The sequence below is a fragment of the Gigantopelta aegis genome, chromosome 4 (assembly GCF_016097555.1).
Source record: "Gigantopelta aegis isolate Gae_Host chromosome 4, Gae_host_genome, whole genome shotgun sequence".
Taxonomy (NCBI): domain Eukaryota; kingdom Metazoa; phylum Mollusca; class Gastropoda; order Neomphalida; family Peltospiridae; genus Gigantopelta; species Gigantopelta aegis.
In genome coordinates, this window is record NC_054702.1 from 10,011,648 (window position 1) to 10,033,711 (window position 22,064).

The 22,064-nt window shown below is 37.9% G+C and overlaps 1 protein-coding gene across 1 annotated transcript in view; it reads left to right on the top strand.

Annotated features, from left to right (window-relative positions):
* LOC121372643 (tryptophan 5-hydroxylase 1-like) overlaps window positions 1-22,064 on the top strand; it is a 55,962-nt gene that overhangs the window by 10,207 nt on the left and 23,691 nt on the right. Inside the window, exon 2 of the mRNA XM_041499085.1 lies at window positions 15,146-15,391. Coding sequence (XP_041355019.1) covers window positions 15,146-15,391 — 246 coding nt within the window. The remainder of the gene's footprint in view (window positions 1-15,145; window positions 15,392-22,064) is intronic.

Sequence of the window (22,064 nt, forward strand, 5' to 3'; positions counted from 1 at the left end):
TTTTTTTCCTTTTCCTTTTCATTGCACCATGGAACCGGAAGCTTTACGAGAGCGTGCCGTTCAATGAATTAAATGACAGTTTCCAATGTTAAGAAAGAGTGTTGCATGTGACTAACATGTTCAACAATAAAAAGGTACCTACTAAAAAAAACCACACAAATAAACAGTGACTTTTTCAGCTGAAACAGCACTATGCACTATAATCTACCGACTGACCTAGATCCAGTACTTTACTATTTAAAAAGTAAAGTTTGTTTTATTTAACGACGCCACTAAAGCACATTGATTTTTTATCTTATCATCGGCTATTGAACGTCAAACATATGGTCATTTTGACACTGTTTTGAAGAGGAAACCCGCTGTCTCCACATAGGCTACTCTTTTTTTGACAGGCAGCAAGGGATCTTTTATTTGTTGAACCAGTTATGGATCACTGGTCGGTGCAAGTGGTTTACACCTACCCATTGAGCCTTGCGGAGCACTCACTCAGGGTTTGGAGTCGGTATCTGGATTAAAAATCCCATGCCTCGACTGGGATCCGAACCCAGTACCTACCGATGGTCTGCCACGTTACTATTGAAAGTCAGTAAATCAACAAATCATAAGTTCCATTGGTGCGTGTGTGTGCGTGCATGTGTTAGAATGTCACTTCAAAACATTTATGCAAGAGTTGTAATGTGTTGGTGTACAAAATTATCGATTAGCATCGTTTGATGATGATGATAACTTGTTTAACGTGCCCATATACCACTTGGGTTTCAAGTTCAAGTTCTTTTATTGCTTTAAGTTGTTCAACTTATCAGCATTATAACAATGAACAAACATTAATATATACAATAGTGCGGAACAATGGTGGAGAGTGACTTACATATATACATAGATACACACACATACCCACACACACACACACACACGCAGACACAAATACACACCCAAACACACAAACACACATATATAATAGAAAAAACAAAACAGAATAAAGATAAGTTATTTTACAGGTTATCCTCAGCGGCTAGGGTAATGATAAAATGAGAACATATTAGTTTATTTCCAGTAATAGTTGATCCCTAGTTCTGTTTGCTTGTAATAAATATTTTCCTAGGTTGTTATCTCTTTATTGTTTCCGGTTGATAAGAGTTGTATTAATTTCAAAGTACTGGGATGCTTAAAGTAGTATTTTTTAATGAATTTCTTTCTTAAAGTTTCGTATCTTGGACATTGAATGATAAAATGAAATTCGTCCTCAATCTCATTACAGTTACATAAAGTACATATTCTTTGTGCCCTTTCGATATTTTTATACCTACCAGACTCAATATTTAATTTATGTGCACAAATTCTCATTTTTGTTATTTGTCTTAAATTGCGAGATTCTATTGGTTTTGTAAGGTAGGTTTGTAAAGTAAATCCATTTAATAATAAGTGCTGATATAGCAATCCCTTTGGCGATGTCCTTATTGTACTATAGGCATTTTGCTTAAAAACATCATATACTCGTTCTTTTATTATGACATAAAAACTAGAATTGATATTGGTCGAGTCCCACATATAACTTAGCCCAAGCGTATCTAGTTCTTGTTTAATGTTCGTTAACCAGGTATCTCCGTACTGATACATTTCCTCATATATAGCTTTTAAGATACAGTTACTGGTACTACTAAGCTTTATCCAATATTTAAAAATTCTAAGTTTTCTGATAATTGCTAAAGGATATCGCCCTAATTCGTTATAAACAAAATAATTGCATGTTCTTTTATGCACACCCAATACTTTTTTACAAAATTGTATATGTACTTTCTCAATATCGTGAGCTGAGTGAAAACCCCAGACTTCAGATCCGTAACTAAGAACGCTATTGACATAAGTATCAAACACGGCTAACATTGTTTCAATATTAAAGAAATTCTTACTACAGATATTTGTTATCCAATATTGGGCTTTGAGTCCTTGTTCAGCAAGTCTTTTTTGTGTACTATTAAATTTGCCATTGAAACGAAGTAATAATCCAAGGTAATTAAATTCATCTACAACTTCTAATTGGTGGCCATTATATGACCATTTCTCGTTCTTTCTTACTTTTCCCCCATTTCTAAAGACAACTATTTTTGTTTTATTTGTATTGACGGTAAGATCCCATTTTTGGGTGTAATTTGCAAGTGAATTTAACATTGATTGTAATCCGCCTGGAGTTTCGGAGAAAAGTACCATATCATCAGCGTACATTATTAAGAATATATTTAACGTTTGTATTTCAACATATGGACAACTGTCTGATAAAAATTGCATTTCACAATCATTAACGTACATGGAAAATAATATTGGTGATAGTACTTCTCCCTGTAATAGACCGTTTCTACATACGAAATAATCAGAAACTACGTCATTATATTTTACACAGCACTTAACATTATCATATAAAGATCTTATAAGAGATAACAATTTTCCTCCTATGCCCTGTTGAATTAATTTATACCACAAATTTTGTCTGTTTACAAAATCAAAAGCCTTTTTGTAGTCTACAAAACAGCAATATAATCGCTTCCTATTTTTCAGAGTTCTGTTTATTAAAGATTGTAATACAAAAATAGCGTCAATGGTCGACATCTGCTTTCTAAAACCAAACTGAGCATCGGTAATGACATTGTTTTGTTCATCAAAATTTAGGAGCCTTTCATTTAATATAGAGGTAAATAATTTTCCTAAGCAGCTCACTAACGTGATCCCTCTATAATTGTCCGGGTCGTTCTTATCACCTTTCTTAAAAACAGGAACGATAGATCCCACAGCCCAGTTTTGGGGAAAATAACCCGAGTTAAAAATACCATTGAACAGTAGAAGCAGGCATGGCATTAAAACGTCTATACAATTAATAAAGTATTCATTTAAAACATTGTCATAACCGCATGCTTTATTTTTCTTCAGCTTGTGTATTGCAATAGTTATTTCTTTCTCTGTTATTTCGCTATCCAGCACATTGCAATTTAGGTCGTAGGTAGTTTTATCAAAATTAGATAAAAAATAATCCAACACGCCCATCCCGAGTCCGACCTCTGATAAGATCGGTGACCTGACTCGGGATGATGGGGGGGGGGGGGGGCAGAATTTTGAAAATACCAATTAGTAAAAAGGTTAATAGAATAAAAATTTTAAAAAAAGAAAAAAAGTTACAAGCCAAAAATAAAAAGAATTGACTGCTCGGCCGAATATTTATATAATTTGGAGCATTTTAGAAGGATAGTCCAAAATTAAATAAGAGAAAGAAGAGAGGATCGGACTACTTAATAATAAAAAAGAGAGTAATTTCGACATAAACTTTTGAACGAAGGTCTAAAAGTTTAAAGTCCGATCGATATGTCCACGTGAGTGGCCTCGTTAAAGGAAACATGACACGAGACCATATTATAGCTCATTTTAAAAGAAAAATGATATAAAAATAATATACAAATAACTTTATAACAATAAAATACGTGTAGTCAACTTAAAATGAAGAAATTACGCTAATCAGTATCAAAGTACGATTTATGCATATTTCTTCGTGAGCGTTCGGAAAAAAAGGGAAGTGACGTCAGAGCCGCTGTACTCTTCCATTGTTGTTAACTGTTTATATATGGAGTAAGGGGCTTACGATCTTTTCAGTTCAACAGTGCCGTACTGCGCGGCCTTTGGGTGTAAAAATAAACAGTTTAAACGATCGGGATTGTCTTTTTATGGTTTTCACAAGGATGGTATCCTAAGAAAGACGCGTGTATTTTATCGCAAAAGAAAAGATTGGACACCAACACCCGCATAGTACTTTGGTGTCGGCCCATTTACAGCCCGGAGCCCGAACGTTACCCGGAGACAAAAACAGTACTCGGTTGCGAATGCCGAGGTGTACATTGTACATATTTGGCACAAAGATACACCTCAGCATGATGTATTTATATATGTTAAAACAAAAAAGATTTTTCATGTTAGGGCTGTAGGCCTACATAACAAAATCTGTATTCACCGTCCGAAGAAGGAAACGTCAACAAGTAATTAAATATGGCATATACAAACATGGGATTTGGCATGAGGATACATCTCAGTACGATGTATTTAAATATGTTTTTAAAAAACGTGTAGAAAACAATAATAATTTTAAATAATGTTTTTAATCTTCGGGCGGAATACGTCACAAAAACGTTCCTCATCGCCCGAAGCCCCAAAGCAACACGAAGTTCAATACAAAATAAACCATTACTGTCGGTGTCGAAATAACTATTATGTTTCATCCACGGGCTGACTTGAGAATCGGAGTGTTGTTTTAGTTAATTGGTCCTTTCTTTCCGTGGCCTGCACATGTGATTCCTGATTGGCAGGTGTATATTGCAGGGTTATCGACCAGGTAAGTGATTACCACGGTCTAGACATACGTACAAAATACGTGCCAGTTTTTTTTAAGATCACAGGGTATTGTGGCGTAACCTGTCGCGACTATAGTACAATGTTAATGAACATTATCAGCCGCCCTGCTTCATTACTGTAAATAATGCTGTAAAACCCTTGATTAAGTAGACTTTCCCATCTAAAATTACAAAACTGACCAATTACGTAGTACCAAAGAAAAGAAAATTATCACTTGGGTATCGTGAGTGGTCGTTTTTACTCTAACGCACCCTACCAATAGGCCTAATAATATGCTACTTTTTTTATGAGAGAAAAATACTATAACCCCATTTCGTTCTATTGATGCAAATAGAAATATATTTAGTTTAAAAGTTGATTATACTCTCAAGTCATTTATGTTGGTTTACAAGCCAGGTTAATGAAAGTGAAGCGCCTTGTCGTAAATTAGAGCGTTTGTTTACACTGTACATACAGATTTCATTATGTACAGCCCGAACATAAAAAATGCGATATTTTCAAAAAAAAAACACCCAAAAAATGTTTGTCCTACATTTATATTTTTTACATATTTAAATACATCATATCGAGGTGTATCTTTATGCTAAATATGAACAGTATACACCTCGGCATTAGCATCCGAGTTTTGGTTTTGTCTCCGGGTTACTTTCGGGCTCCGGGCTGTAAATTGGTCGACCGGTCTGGTCTGGCACCATCAGTTTCTCCACCCTCTGACTCGCTATCCGTTTTTTCTTCAGTATCACTGTTGTAAGTAAATGTGTGTCTTTCTTCATTTACTAACAGCTCATATTGATACGGCAAAACGTTTTGCGAACGAACACTCATTGTTTTGGTAAGCTGTGCAAGTCTTAGATTCTTTATGAGTGGTACGGACTAATGCTTTTAAGTGTAAGGCTTCAGATCAAGCGACGCGTCTCTGACGTCACAGACCTCGTGACTGCCCTGCTCATTAAAGATCGGCAATTTCCGCTAAGAGCTCGTATCTGGGGTTCTTTTATGGAGATATTTTAAGTAATTAATTTTTTATAAAAATGTTTTTTAGGTGATTCAATTTATAATTAATTGTACATGGTTGGTGCCAAATATGGTTTACGTGACATGTTTCCTTTAAGGCCGTTTGGGTGCACAGCTTATAGGGACGAGATGGGTTGCATCCCATCAAGAAAACCCCTAGATTGACAGTCGATAGACATTGAAGGTGTAGTGCTGTGCTGAAATACAGATCTTAAGAAGCCGGATCCGTCTGAACGAGAGAGTATCAGACTAGGGTATAGTCCAGTCGTCATGGGTTGGTATAGTGGTGCGGACGGGCCCGACTCCGGAGGATACGAGATGGTATCACTATAAAGCAAAGTAAAGTCTAGAAAAGAGTAGTAGGGGCCGACTCCGCTTCCTATTTCTTCATAGAGTGGGGCGGTCAATCTTCCAGTGCTGCTAGGACAGGCTCGGACATGTAGAGACTAAACGCGAACAACCGTGGCGTTCTGCAGAATGGCCGTCATACGAGTCACGAAAAAACAGGTCAACATAGTCAGACGGAGAAATGACGTGGAGGCGAGGAATCTCGCTGAAAAAGAATCCAACCTGGTGATGCAGACTGTCGAAATGAGAAGCGTTCCAGCGTTCAATCAGTTCCAATGGCCGCATACATCCCAGTAGAAAACTTCATTTCGCTGACAAAAACAACGAAATGAAGGATTCCCAAGTCGAGCACGAAAGTACGTGCAGTGTGCACCAGCGAAACAAACACGTCTTACCGCATGGAGCTCGAGACTGGGAATCGCATCGTTTGAGATTACCTTACCGAAACACCCATTGACACTATCGAAATACGATTTTTGATCGTGGTAACTGTTTTGTCGTTCAGATTTACGAAACTTTATAACATACCGTCAGTGGTTTAATACAGAACATGTAGACAAAGTCAGATCAGTCTGCTAGAGTATTTATTCTAGACTTTGAAGTTAAAAGTTTGTTTCATTTTTAAAGACTAATTGTTTTGTTTAACAATACCACTAAAGCACATTGATTAATTAACCATTGGTTATTGCATGTCAAACATTTTATAATAATTATGGTATATAGTGTTTGATAAAACTTGCTATTTTTATCATTAGCAGCAAGGGATCTTTTAAATGCGCTTTCTCACAGAATTGACAGCTCGTACCAGTCGTGGGGTTCTGGTTGGTATGGAGAAAGAGAATGGATCCACTGAAAGGTTTCGATCCTAGGACCAAAGCACCTGAAGCAACTGCTCTACAAGTCTAGTATACACTTCAAAGTTGTGTAACCATGGACCCTGGTTTTACATTGTTGAAAATTAAAAGTAATTGCAAATATGATTGATATATTATAAATATCGATGAAGTTTGAAATGCAAATCAAAAATAGAAGTCTTAAAGGCACTATACCGAGTTTTCGGTGATCGTTAAGATGATGTCGACTAACAGAGACTTTTTAAAGACTAATTGCATAGTAAATATATTTCTGGTCGTCCTAGTGTTTGCACTAGATCAAATTTCATTTTATTCCTAAGATATATACATGTATATATTTTTGTACATACAAAATTATTGGGATACCAAATCTAATTTGTGCTACTTACAAATATTAGGACGATCAGAAAAACCTTTACTATATAGACACTTATATTCTAAACAAGAAAATACATTTAGTATGTAATACTAGTCGTCACAAAATTTTGTTAGTCGAAAATATCTTATTATGCAGCAAACTCCGGATAGTCCCTTTAATACTGAACAGACACATTAAGTGCCTTAGATCTACAGAAATGTAAATCGCCTGGATTCTGGGCACACCCAAGACCAGCGGGAATGAGGTTGGGGATAGACACAGATCACAGTTATCTTCCCATTTGGTTGACCGGAAATATATCCGCGCAAGTAGTCTGCTGTTTGACTGTGATTATTTCATGGCAGACAGCTATGCAGTGACAACTATTTGACTGACGCTGACAGGGAAGAACATGTAGTTTGTAAATGTGTAACTTGTTGACATTGAAGACTTTTTGTGGTAATCACAGCCCATGCAAATGTAGTAAAATTGGTGTACTCCGGCCAGGTTTAGTGGGGGCGTGTTTGTTTCAACCAGTATCCTGGAAGATAGAGTTGGACAGCAGTGGTTGTCCTTTTTCAGGGTATGTTGCCACCAGGCAGGCAAACGTCCATTTAAAAAATACATGGGCCTACTGATATTAATAAATGTGCTACCTGTAGCCACTAACGCTATATAAAAACATATAGCATAAAACATTGTGGTCTGTGGCCGGATTATTACTGCGTTGTCAAGATCGAAGTGCCGGCTTTGCGCTACTATCTGAGAGCTGTATCTCGTCTGCTTCAAGCCTCGTGTGACGGGATTTGGCGGGAAAGCTCGAATAACTAATAACAAACAAAAGCAAATGAGTATTGATTGGTAAACGCCACAATGGATTCCAGAACATGGTTTGAATTAGTCAATTACCAACACTCAGAGGTTGGTGCTATAATCGTTGACAATGAAAGAATATTATATTTGTCTTGTTAACTGGAAATCAAACCTATTTAACAGATAAATATTTAATTATTCTCTTCCGAATTAACTGCGCGTTCAAAGCTCCGCATTCATCGTGTGTTGTGAAGCCTATAATATCGGGTTGGTAATTATCGTATTTGTATGTCCACGGTTAGGAGACAGGCGGTTTGATTAGGTTCACAGATCACACATATTAGTACAGCAGTGAGAATTTTTTTTTTTTTTAATTGTTCCTCCTTTTATTTTTGTTGTTCTTCATCTAGATTATACCATATACACGTAATTAAAATGTTTCATTTCACTTCGTTTTAGAGTTATTTTAGTACTTATATATGTTCGCTGTCCAGGGTACCGCTCCATGGAGCGATCTTAGCGATAGGGTCACCTTACGTGCATAAGATAGCAATGTACTTAAGGTGATCTTTATCTAAGATCGATTTGGTGGACTGGGGCCCTGGACAGTGGGTTAGTGAAAGAGAAGTCGGTGTAGTGGCTTAAACTTGCTCTGGGTGGGAGCCGGTATCCGGAGACGAAACCAGTACCTACCAGCCTTAAGTCCGAAGGCTTACCCACCACAACACCGAGGCCGGTATTATAATGTGTTGAGTGCATTGTTAAAAAGAACATTACTTTCTTTCCTTCTTCCTTTCCTGGTCGTCATCGTCTCGTTGTTGTTCAGGTTCTGTTTGTTTTTGTTTTTGTTTTGGGTTTGTTTGTTGTTGTTTTTTTCTTGGGTTTGTTTGTTGTTGGGTTTTTTTCTTAGTGGTGGGAGGGGGTTTATGGGGGTTGTTGTTTTGGGTTTGTTTTTCATTGTATCCCTCATTCCCCTGCTGAATGAAAAAGCCGAACCTACAAATGTGGACTCCCCTTATTCCATGTATTAATTTTCTGAAGAAACAGTTCGATAGTTATTCCACAGTATTGTTTTTACTGATGAAATAGTTATATACATTTGGAATTATAAAAATTCACATGATAACCTTTGACGTTCATGGAAGTATGAACGACATAACCTTTTAACACAGTGTGTTCATATATTATTGATGAACATGTTTTTAGTCAAATATTATCGTAATACATATACTAAAAATTGAAATCAAAATCCTTTGATAACCAGCAGGCTTACAATTTAGCTAATTACGAGTTTTAATTATCATCAATTAATGCCATACTATACTGGCATTCATTTCCGTTGACTATAACAAATACGCGTGCTTTCGATTACTCGTGTACTATTCGGAACGTTACTACATATAGCATCATTGCTCTGAACGTGGGACGAGTTTTAATTATCATCAATTAATGCCATACTATACTGGCATTCATTTCCGTTGACTATAACAAATACGCGTGTTTTCGATTACTCGTGTACTATCCGGAACGTTACTACATATAGCATCATTGCTCAGAACGTGGGACGAGTTTTAATTATCATCAATTAATGCCATACTATACTGGCATTCATTTCCGTTGACTATAACAAATACGCGTGCTTTCGATTACTCGTGTACTATTCGGAACGTTACTACATATAGCATCATTGCTCTGAACGTGGGACGAGTTTTAATTATCATCAATTAATGCCATACTATACTGGCATTCATTGCCGTTGACTATAACAAATACGCGTGCTTTCGATTACTCGTGTACTATTCGGAACGTTACTACATATAGCATCATTGCTCTGAACGTGGGACGAGTTTTAATTATCATCAATTAATGCCATACTATACTGGCATTCATTTCCGTTGACTATAACAAATACGCGTGCTTTCGATTACTCGTGTACTATTCGGAACGTTACTACATATAGCATCATTGCTCTGAACGTGGGACGAGTTTTAACTATCATCAATTAATGCCATACTATACTGGCATTCATTTCCGTTGACTATAACAAATACGCGTGCTTTCGATTACTCGTGTACTATTCGGAACGTTACTACATATAGCATCATTGCTCTGAACGTGGGACGAGTTTTAATTATCATCAATTAATGCCATACTATACTGGCATTCATTTCCGTTGACTATAACAAATACGCGTGCTTTCGATTACTCGTGTACTATTCGGAACGTTACTACATATAGCATCATTGCTCTGAACGTGGGACGAGTTTTAATTATCATCAATTAATGCCATACTATACTGGCATTCATTTCCGTTGACTATAACAAATACGCGTGTTTTCGATTACTCGTGTACTATTCGGAACGTTACTACATATAGCATCATTGCTCTGAACGTGGGACGAGTTTTAATTATCATCAATTAATGCCATACTATACTGGCATTCATTTCCGTTGACTATAACAAATACGCGTGTTTTCGATTACTCGTGTACTATTCGGAACGTTACTACATATAGCATCATTGCTCTGAACGTGGGACGAGTTTTAATTATCATCAATTAATGCCATACTATACTGGCATTCATTTCCGTTGACTATAACAAATACGCGTGTTTTCGATTACTCGTGTACTATTCGGAACGTTACTACATATAGCATCATTGCTCTGAACGTGGGACGAGTTTTAATTATCATCAATTAATGCCATACTATACTGGCATTCATTTCCGTTGACTATAACAAATACGCGTGTTTTCGATTACTCGTGTACTATTCGGAACGTTACTACATATAGCATCATTGCTCTGAACGTGGGACGAGTTTTAATTATCATCAATTAATGCCATACTATACTGGCATTCATTTCCGTTGACTATAACAAATACGCGTGTTTTCGATTACTCGTGTACTATTCGGAACGTTACTACATATAGCATCATTGCTCTGAACGTGGGACGAGTTTTAATTATCATCAATTAATGCCATACTATACTGGCATTCATTTCCGTTGACTATAACAAATACGCGTGCTTTCGATTACTCGTGTACTATTCGGAACGTTACTACATATAGCATCATTGCTCTGAACGTGGGACGAGTTTTAATTATCATCAATTAATGCCATACTATACTGGCATTCATTTCCGTTGACTATAACAAATACGCGTGCTTTCGATTACTCGTGTACTATTCGGAACGTTACTACATATAGCATCATTGCTCTGAACGTGGGACGAGTTTTAATTATCATCAATTAATGCCATACTATACTGGCATTCATTTCCGTTGACTGTAACAAATACGCGTGCTTTCGATTACTCGTGTACTATTCGGAACGTTACTACATATAGCATCATTGCTCTGAACGTGGGACGAGTTTTAATTATCATCAATTAATGCCATACGTTACTGGCATTCATTTCCGTTGACTATAACAAATACGCGTGTTTTCGATTACTCGTGTACTATTCGGAACGTTACTACATATAGCATCATTGCTCTGAACGTGGAACGAGTTTTAATTATCATCAATTAATGCCATACTATACTGGCATTCATTTCCGTTGACTATAACAAATACGCGTGTTTTCGATTACTCGTGTACTATTCGGAACGTTACTACATATAGCATCATTGCTCTGAACGTGGGACGAGTTTTAATTATCATCAATTAATGCCATACTATACTGGCATTCATTTCCGTTGACTATAACAAATACGCGTGTTTTCGATTACTCGTGTACTATTCGGAACGTTACTACATATAGCATCATTGCTCTGAACGTGGGACGAGTTTTAATTATCATCAATTAATGCCATACTATACTGGCATTCATTTCCGTTGACTATAACAAATACGCGTGTTTTCGATTACTCGTGTACTATTCGGAACGTTACTACATATGGCATCATTGCTCTGAACGTGGGACGAGTTTTAATTATCATCAATTAATGCCATACTATACTGGCATTCATTTCCGTTGACTATAACAAATACGCGTGTTTTCGATTACTCGTGTACTATTCGGAACGTTACTACATATAGCATCATTGCTCTGAACGTGGGACGAGTTTTAATTATCATCAATTAATGCCATACTATACTGGCATTCATTTCCGTTGACTATAACAAATACGCGTGTTTTCGATTACTCGTGTACTATTCGGAACGTTACTACATATAGCATCATTGCTCTGAACGTGGAACGAGTTTTAATTATCATCAATTAATGCCATACTATACTGGCATTCATTTCCGTTGACTGTAACAAATACGCGTGTTTTCGATTACTCGTGTACTATTCGGAACGTTACTACATATAGCATCATTGCTCTGAACGTGGGACGAGTTTTAATTATCATCAATTAATGCCATACTATACTGGCATTCATTTCCGTTGACTGTAACAAATACGCGTGCTTTCGATTACTCGTGTACTATTCGGAACGTTACTACATATAGCATCATTGCTCTGAACGTGGGACGAGTTTTAATTATCATCAATTAATGCCATACTATACTGGCATTCATTTCCGTTGACTATAACAAATACGCGTGTTTTCGATTACTCGTGTACTATTCGGAACGTTACTACATATAGCATCATTGCTCTGAACGTGGAACGAGTTTTAATTATCATCAATTAATGCCATACTATACTGGCATTCATTTCCGTTGACTATAACAAATACGCGTGCTTTCGATTACTCGTGTACTATTCGGAACGTTACTACATATAGCATCATTGCTCTGAACGTGGGACGAGTTTTAATTATCATCAATTAATGCCATACTATACTGGCATTCATTTCCGTTGACTATAACAAATACGCGTGTTTTCGATTACTCGTGTACTATTCGGAACGTTACTACATATAGCATCATTGCTCTGAACGTGGGACGAGTTTTAATTATCATCAATTAATGCCATACTATACTGGCATTCATTTCCGTTGACTATAACAAATACGCGTGTTTTCGATTACTCGTGTACTATTCGGAACGTTACTACATATAGCATCATTGCTCTGAACGTGGGACGAGTTTTAATTATCATCAATTAATGCCATACTATACTGGCATTCATTTCCGTTGACTATAACAAATACGCGTGTTTTCGATTACTCGTGTACTATTCGGAACGTTACTACATATAGCATCATTGCTCTGAACGTGGAACGAGTTTTAATTATCATCAATTAATGCCATACTATACTGGCATTCATTTCCGTTGACTGTAACAAATACGCGTGTTTTCGATTACTCGTGTACTATTCGGAACGTTACTACATATAGCATCATTGCTCTGAACGTGGGACGAGTTTTAATTATCATCAATTAATGCCATACTATACTGGCATTCATTTCCGTTGACTGTAACAAATACGCGTGCTTTCGATTACTCGTGTACTATTCGGAACGTTACTACATATAGCATCATTGCTCTGAACGTGGGACGAGTTTTAATTATCATCAATTAATGCCATACTATACTGGCATTCATTTCCGTTGACTATAACAAATACGCGTGTTTTCGATTACTCGTGTACTATTCGGAACGTTACTACATATAGCATCATTGCTCTGAACGTGGAACGAGTTTTAATTATCATCAATTAATGCCATACTATACTGGCATTCATTTCCGTTGACTATAACAAATACGCGTGCTTTCGATTACTCGTGTACTATTCGGAACGTTACTACATATAGCATCATTGCTCTGAACGTGGGACGAGTTTTAATTATCATCAATTAATGCCATACTATACTGGCATTCATTTCCGTTGACTATAACAAATACGCGTGTTTTCGATTACTCGTGTACTATTCGGAACGTTACTACATATAGCATCATTGCTCTGAACGTGGGACGAGTTTTAATTATCATCAATTAATGCCATACTATACTGGCATTCATTTCCGTTGACTATAACAAATACGCGTGCTTTCGATTACTCGTGTACTATTCGGAACGTTACTACATATAGCATCATTGCTCTGAACGTGGGACGAGTTTTCAGGCAACACGCCACCATTTGTCGTGTCAAGCAAATTTTTGTTTTGTTTTAATATATGTTGCCGGGCAGCACAATTCGATTCCCCTATAAACTTCCATCGCCAGTCTAACCCCTTCTCACCCCCATTAAATTGTGATTTAAGACCACGCTGTAAACTGCAAAAGATTCATACACAACACAATTAATCAACGGTCATCAGACTGTTTGGTCATTCTTATATTATTATTTTATCAAGTTTCGATCACAGTTGACTTCTAAATGTTTCAGTAAAATTTTACCCCGTGATAAACGCAAAAGATCTTGCACAAAGAGGGTTTTACGTGCATTTATAAAACACTAAAATGTGTATTCGGCTTGGATACATTGCACGTTGGTTCCCAGTGATTCTTTTAAGTTTGTTCGCTCTAAAGTGTTGTATAAGATTAAGAATACGCCACAATGTCGATACCTTACAAATGAAGAAAACATATATTTTTAAAACTATATTTAAAGAAAATATCTGTAGATCCTGAATTAATTTTGCTGAGTACTAGTATATGATGGATGACCCAAAAATCTGTCTTCCAATAATCAGAGGACGTATATAATAAATCTAGCCGAGCTTACACATATTGTTACGCTTAGACGTCGATCGATTGTTATATAAATGTGTTACCTGTTCTCAAACCTCATCAGTATTATATTCAATCAGCCTTTTCTTCACTTGTTTGTTTAGTTTTACATTACTAACATGTATTAATGTTTTATATAAGTGTTTTGCAATACTTAAGGCAATATATAATTTTTTTTTATAAAACAACTCACCAATTGCAAGTGGAGATGGACGCAAAAATAACGACGAAAAATAGTTAATATTATATAGTGAGAAGCCAGCTTAGAAATCTGTAATATTTTTGCCTCACCCATGTAAACGAGGATCTGTTGTAGATCATTTACATCTCCAACATACGTTGGAGTCACTTTTAAGACTTGTGATAACCCGTCTCAGCAACCGTATCATCCAATAAAATAAGCACGACCGAAATTGATTGCTCTCGATGTGCAAGTTAACTGCAAGCGCGAATGTTGCAAATACGTTTTAGTTGTAAAATACGTCTACATTTATTTTAAACCTGGTTGATGATGATGGTAGTGATGGTGATTATTGTGGTGGTGGTTATGGTTATGGTTATGGTTATGGTGGTGATGATGATGATGATGATTATCATCATCATAATGAAGACGACGTTGATGTTGTTGATGATGATGATGTTGATGATGGTTATGTTGATGGTGGTGATGATGGTGATCATGAATCGTGATGATGATATTTTTTCTTCTTGTACCAACAAAATGTTTGTCTTTTCAGCATGGCGGCAACTGGCGGCATCGCAGTCTCATCGAAGATGCCAAGTTCGAAACTGTCACGAACATGGAGTTCGAGAAACGAGAGCGTCACATAAGCTCGGGAGAGCCAATCAGTGAAGTGGAAGTGTCCCATGTTCAAAATGGCGGAGAGGCCGCGCTTGCGCTTGACGGACTGAAAGTTCACAGTGTCGTCATAACCCTCAAAGATGGTATAGGAAATTTGGCACGAGTAATGAGAGCATTTGAGGTGAGTGTATATTCAAGTATTAAAGGTCCTATGTCAAATTTGAAACTATAATATTTCGTTATTTTCACATTTATTTGTAATAAATAACTACAAATTAAACGATCCTGCACGCAATCTTTGTATAATTAACTCTATAATAATAATTAATAAAAGTATTGTACTGGGCGATAAGAGGGGTTCCCCGAATAAATTGTGGCTAAATATAGCATGACCACCATATTTGTTTCTTTGTCAGATGACTTCAAAAGGATTATGAATAAATTTAAGTGGGTTAAATGTGTACACAAAAACAGTGACGCCATTAGTTTTGTTTCTACTAGTAAATGGAATTATCTGGTTTTAGTGTTTTATACGCATATAGCAGGCACGGCGGAAGCAAGTGGGGGCTGGCTGAGATCAAGGGCGCAAAGCAAAGTTTCTAGGAGGTTCGGGGGTATATTTTGAAAACTAGATGTCCTGAAATTCAATTTCCTGCATTCTACAAGTAAAATTCATCTCTGCCTCAAGATGTACCCCGTCGTGCCTGTATAGCTGAAGGTATAAACTTTATGTTTAAAAGCAAAAATTAATAAATATGTTTCGCGGAACCGCCATTATTGCATATGTAAGAGAGACTAATCCTACAATGGGTCAGATCTAAGTCGAGCGCACATAAGCGAGAGCGAGAGAGCGAGAGAGAGAGAGAGAGAGAGAGAGAGAGAGAGAGAGAGAGAGAGAGAGAGAGAAAGAGAGATCACGGCAAAGTATCCCACCCGACTGTTCTCGCAAAAGGTCGCTGTGATGCTGTGGTGCTTTGATGATGTGATGCTGCCTGACATGGCTTTCTACTCGGACGCAATCACGTCCATTTCCGCACTCACGACTCTGAATGGTGCCGAATTGCAAGGCTCTTTCAGAAATACTCATAACGATTTTAGCGCTATTCAATAATTGAGTGAGAGTGCAGGGGTTGTTTCTACTTTCCAACATTTCAAGACGATCGTGTTGGAATGTATCAGACACAGACAGCATTTACGGGGGGCGTGGGGGATGGGGTAATAGTCAAAATGCGCATGCGCGTTGTCGTGTGATTGACGCGATGCCTGCTCTGTCACCAAATTCAGATTTGCGATGAATGAGTGAACGTTTTGAACATTCTGAGCTAATGTCGTCTATATTTGACTAGGTTTATTTCAGTGAATGCTTCCAGTGTTAAACGTTTTCAATTGGTCTACTTCAAACGCATTAGCCATTGATTTCTGGCGAGTGCGTATTTGTCAAACGTAATGGTACGACTGGAGTGTGAGATTTTTGTTCTTTTACCATGTAACACAATCTCGCTTGTCCATTAAAACACATCCCCGTACGCTGGGTGAAGTTTCCTCTACATAAAACGTCAATTAGAGATAGTGATATTTGTTGTCATCTACTGGTGAAATACCCATTTCGCTGATGCTATTTTTCCCCCCCAAATTTGCAATTAGTAGTAAAGGTAGTGCCCAGGACTTGCGATCAATACGCTAAGTGGTTACCGGAAGTGGTTTTGAGCTAAACGAGTCTACTGTCTCATGCAGAAAGAAGCCCGCTGTCGGGCGTGTTTGTTGTTGATACAAACACCTGACTTTTTAATTGGTAAATTGATAATATTGGGGAAAACAAAACGAGCGTGGACCCTATAACCCAATATTATTGCATTGTTTATGGAGAGAAAAAAAGCAGAGAGAGAGAGAGAGAGAGAGAGAGAGAGAGAGAGAGAGAGAGAGAGAGAGAGAGAGAGAGAGAGAGAGAGAGAGAGAGAGAGAGAGAGAGAGCAAGAGAGAGAGATTGAGGGGGGGAGAGAGAGAGAGAGAGTGAGTGAGGGAGAGAGGGGGTAAAAGGAGAAAGGGAGAGAGGAGGCAAATAAAGAAAGAGGGAGAGACAGATAGCTAAGCAGAGAGGATGGACGGAGATAGGAAGAGAGAGGGACCAAAATAGACAGAAATAGGGAGAGAGAACCAGAGAGAAGGGGAGAGAGACACTTAGAAAAAGAAGGGAAATATATAGAGAGGAAGAGAGAAACGGATAGATCGAGAGACAGAGAAAGAAAGTGTTGTTTTTTTGTTTAACGGCACCACTAGAGCATATTGATTTATTATTCATCGGCTGTTGAATGTCAAACATATGGTCATTTTGGCACAGTCATAGAGAGGAAACACGCTACATTGTTTCAATAGTAGCAAGGGATCTTTTATATCCACATACAGGATAGCACATACCACGGTATTTGATATACCAGTCGTGACGCACTTGCTGTGACAAGAAATAGCCCAAATAAGCCCACCGACGGGGATCGATCCCAGACCGACCGCACATCAAGCGAGCGCTTTACCACTGGGCTACGTCCCGCCCCTAGAGAGAAAGACAGAGAGATAGGAAGAGATAGGGAGGAAGAGAAATAATTATACACACACACACACACACATACACACACACACGTATCTGTGTGGTTCTTAACCATATGTCTGACACCATATAGCCGTAAATAAAATGTGTTGAGTGCGTCGTTAAATAAAAACATTCTTTCCTTCCTGATAGTTATTTTTGTGCTTATATCCAATTAAGATTCAAGCATGCTGTCCTGGGCATACACCTCAGCTACCTGGGCTGTCTGTCTAGGACAGAGGGTTAGTTGTTAACCTCGATCTGAGTGGGGGACGGTACCAAGATGCGAACCCAGTACCTACCAGCTTTATGTCCGATGGCTTAACCGCTACACCACCGAGGACGGTGCCTAAGACAGACGTGCGCTATGTACAACAGCATGCTTTGAACGTGCACGCTAAATTATTTCCAATCCATTCCAGGGACAAAATACAGCGGTTTACTCTAAGACTAAATGTCAGAATCAGTCGGCTGAGCGCTCGCCTGAGTAGCTTGCGTCGCAGGATCGAACCACCTCAGTTGATCCGTTCAACTGATTGGGGGTTTTCTAGTTAAAACCAGTGAACCACAACTGGACAAAGGATGTGGTATGTGTTTTCCTGTCTGTGGGAAAATGCATATAAAAGGTCCCTTTATGCATTAGGAAAAATGTAGAGGGTTTCCTCTAAAGGCCGTGGTATGTGCTATCACCATCTATGGGATGGTGCATATAAAAGATCCCTTTCTGCTAATCGGAAAGAGTAGCCCATGAAGTGGCGACAGCGGGTTTCCTCTGTCGATATCTGTGGTCCTTAACCATATGTCTGACGCCATATAACCGTAAATAAACTGTGTTGAGTGCGTCGTTAAATAAAACATGTCTTTCTTTCTTTCCTCTGATGACTACATGTCAGAATTACCTAATGTTTGACATCCAATAGCCGATGATTAATTAATCAATGTACTCAAGTGGTGTCGTTAAACAAAACAAACAAACAAACAAACGTCAGAATTATCATATTTTGATATGTTTGTATGTATTTGTCTGCAAGTCACTCTCCACCATTGTTCCGCACTATTGTATATATTGATGTCTTTCCTTGTTATAATGCTGGCAAGTTGTAAACACGTAACGCAGTAAAAGAACTTGAACTTCATCATTCTCACATAGACTATTGGAAGAAATAATGCTTGAGGTCCAATAGCCGATAATTACTAAATCAATGTGCTCTGATGGTGGTATTATAAAACAAAATACACTTTAACTTCAAATTTAACTTTCTTCATGTATAGTAAAAATAATTAGTTAAAGGCGTAACCCGTTTCAAGCAGCATGCACGTGCGGCTAATCCCGCTAAATAACATCAAAGCGTCTACATCTATCCGTGAAGTAAACTTGTATCCTTATTTCGATTTCACCAAGTAATGTCTGTCGCGCCTGTCACATAAATTACAATCACAAACCACACGAGACAGGTAATTTGAAAGAAATTTCCTTTCTTCGGGTCCAGCAAGGCGTCATTGGACGATTAGACACCAAGCGTGAACGCGTTCGATTCTCTTACTCCGTTTCCCCCCCCCCCCCCCCCCTCAAACCTATAAAGGCCATTAGCAAAGGATCGATTATTTATTATTTTTCGCGTGGGGTTCTGTATAGTTCTATCAAGTGGTTATTGAACCCCATTGGAGATTTATGACGCGTGTAAACGTGGCTTTAAGAGTACGAATTGGCGCGAATTATTAATGAATTAGCAATTTGCACAGATAGTGGGCGTCGCCACAGCATGGTAGTCCAGTCAAAATAAGGTTTGACCTAGAACAAATTGCAACAGAAATGATTTTTATAGCAACTGTCCTGTGAACCCTTCCTGAACAACATATCAAAAATGTACATTGATGTAGGTAGGGTAAATATGCTAATTTCAAAATTGCCGCCATGACATTTATATTAACACACAATGGTTACCTGAGTTACTGTGCCATTCGAGAGCTGGACGGAAATTTGGACGGTTATGATTGCTCTTTGCCTCCATAGATAACTGAATGGTTGCCTACCACACGGTATGCAAAGATTACCGAACTAATACAACAAAAATTGTATGTTTGACGCTAAATACCGTAAAATTGTGTTATTTTATGCTACGCTACAGATCGACATTATGGGGAAAACGAAGGTAACCTAAACCCATTTCAGGGAAAATAGCTTTCACCCTGCCATTAAAGTGTAATTTCATATGCTATAGGGGCTATGGCATTTACTTTACTGTCTATCAGAGTTTCTATAAATATACACTTGTGCTTTTCGGTACAAGTAGCGTGTGATTGCAACAGGTTCTCTCTCTCTGTCTCTTTGATTTTAGTCAGCAAAACATTCTCCCCCCCCCCCCCCCCCCCCCCCCCTCTCTCTCTCTCTCTCTCTCTCTCTCTCTCTCTCTCTCTCTCTCTCTCTCTCTCTGCAGTTCACGTCTAGAGTGATATATTTCATGTGTACCTTTAAGTGAAAACTCCTGACAGCAACCTATCAGGTGGAAGTTTCATATGATTCTATCAGTCAGTGTATCTGGATCCGGTTATGCACTGTCACGCTGTTTTATTACTAGCGTTTCCAATTTCCCGTCATCAAATGAGCTCTCTATCATTGTGCTACCCTATAGAGTTGAGTGCAATTTGTGGCCCTGGCCAAAGTTTGTATTTCCGGTGTCTTGTACATGTCAACATAAATATCAGTTGAGCTTTACTGCAGCTAGACCAATCTAAACACGATTAGCGTCCTGTTTCGGCCATGGTTGGCTACTGTAACAATACAAACAAGATTGTGTTAAGCTTTTGTGTTGCACGGATTACAATACATTGCCTTTGGGTTATGGAATGTGACCGATAAAATCATCAACTAGTTGAAATTGCATCTGTGCACAATGTAGAGTGCAAAGGATGTTTCGACAAAGTTGTGATGACATTATGTTCCCACGAATTACTGCCAGGCGTTTCGTCTGTAAGAGAACTGCCACTCCCAAAACTGATTTCACAAATTTCAGCCTGTACAAGACACTCAATTCAATTCGTTATTGAAACTTTGAGCAATAACTGCTCATCAGTTAAAAATACAAAGGGGACCCATTGCGCTATTTCTCACTCCAGCCAGTACACAACGACTGGTATATCAAAGGCCGTGGTATGTGCTATTCTGTCTATGGGATGGTGCATATAAAAAAAATCCCTTGCTGCTGATCGAAAAGAGTAGCCCATGAAGTGGCGACAGCGGGTTTCCTCTCTCAATATATGTGTGGTCCCTTAACCATATGTCTGACGCCATATAACCGTAAATGAAATGTGTCGAGTGCGTCGTTAAATAAAACATTTACTTCCTTCCTTCTTTCTGCGATGTTTACAATAGCCGATGCATTTTTCGTGCTGGGGTGTCGTTAAACATATATTCTATTTTATTCTGTCTGCGATGGCAAAATTGGATGTGGTCAATAAAGCTGAGCAGCAAACGTTCACTAGACTGGTTTACGTGTTTCACGTTCCTATGATAATATTGCGTTGGAGAACAGTGATTTGTTATTTTGATCACCACATGTTACCACCACTAGAGCACAGTGATTTATTCATCATCGGCTATTGGATGTCAAACATTTGATCATTCTCACATTTTTTCATTAGTCAAACGAAATCCTTTTTTATACATTTTTCTACAAACCTGTTAAGCACATACCACGTCATTTGATATACCAATCGTGTGGCACTAGTTGGGACGGGAAAAAACCCATAAGATAATAGGTGTACCGATGAATTATAGGTAACACATAGTCGTTTAAAACAATGTACAAACTTGTAGTTCATAATTTCACGCTGAATATATGTTTTTGAATATAGGCGCATTTTTGCTGGTATTAATTGCCACCACTGCTCAAGACTGTATTGATATAGCCAATGACGCGCGATACAATGCTAGCTATTTTGAATATTTTTTGCTGTTGTGTGTTAATTATTTTATAGAAATACATCTGTATCTGATCAACAACACAAACATTTACTCGTCGTATAAAAATGTGTTGTGAGATATAGGAATAATTTGTGGAAATAAAATGTATATGACTAGATTTGAAAATATTACCATTTTAAGAAGGAAACTATGTTTTAGTAATAATACCTTGTACACCAACACTACTGTAAGGAGACCAAGTGCCTTTAAAATGATGTAACGTGGAAAAGAATTATATTTTATCTTCCATGCGAAACGTTAACCATCAAATAATACCTTTTACACTAGCACTGCTGTAAGGAGACCAAG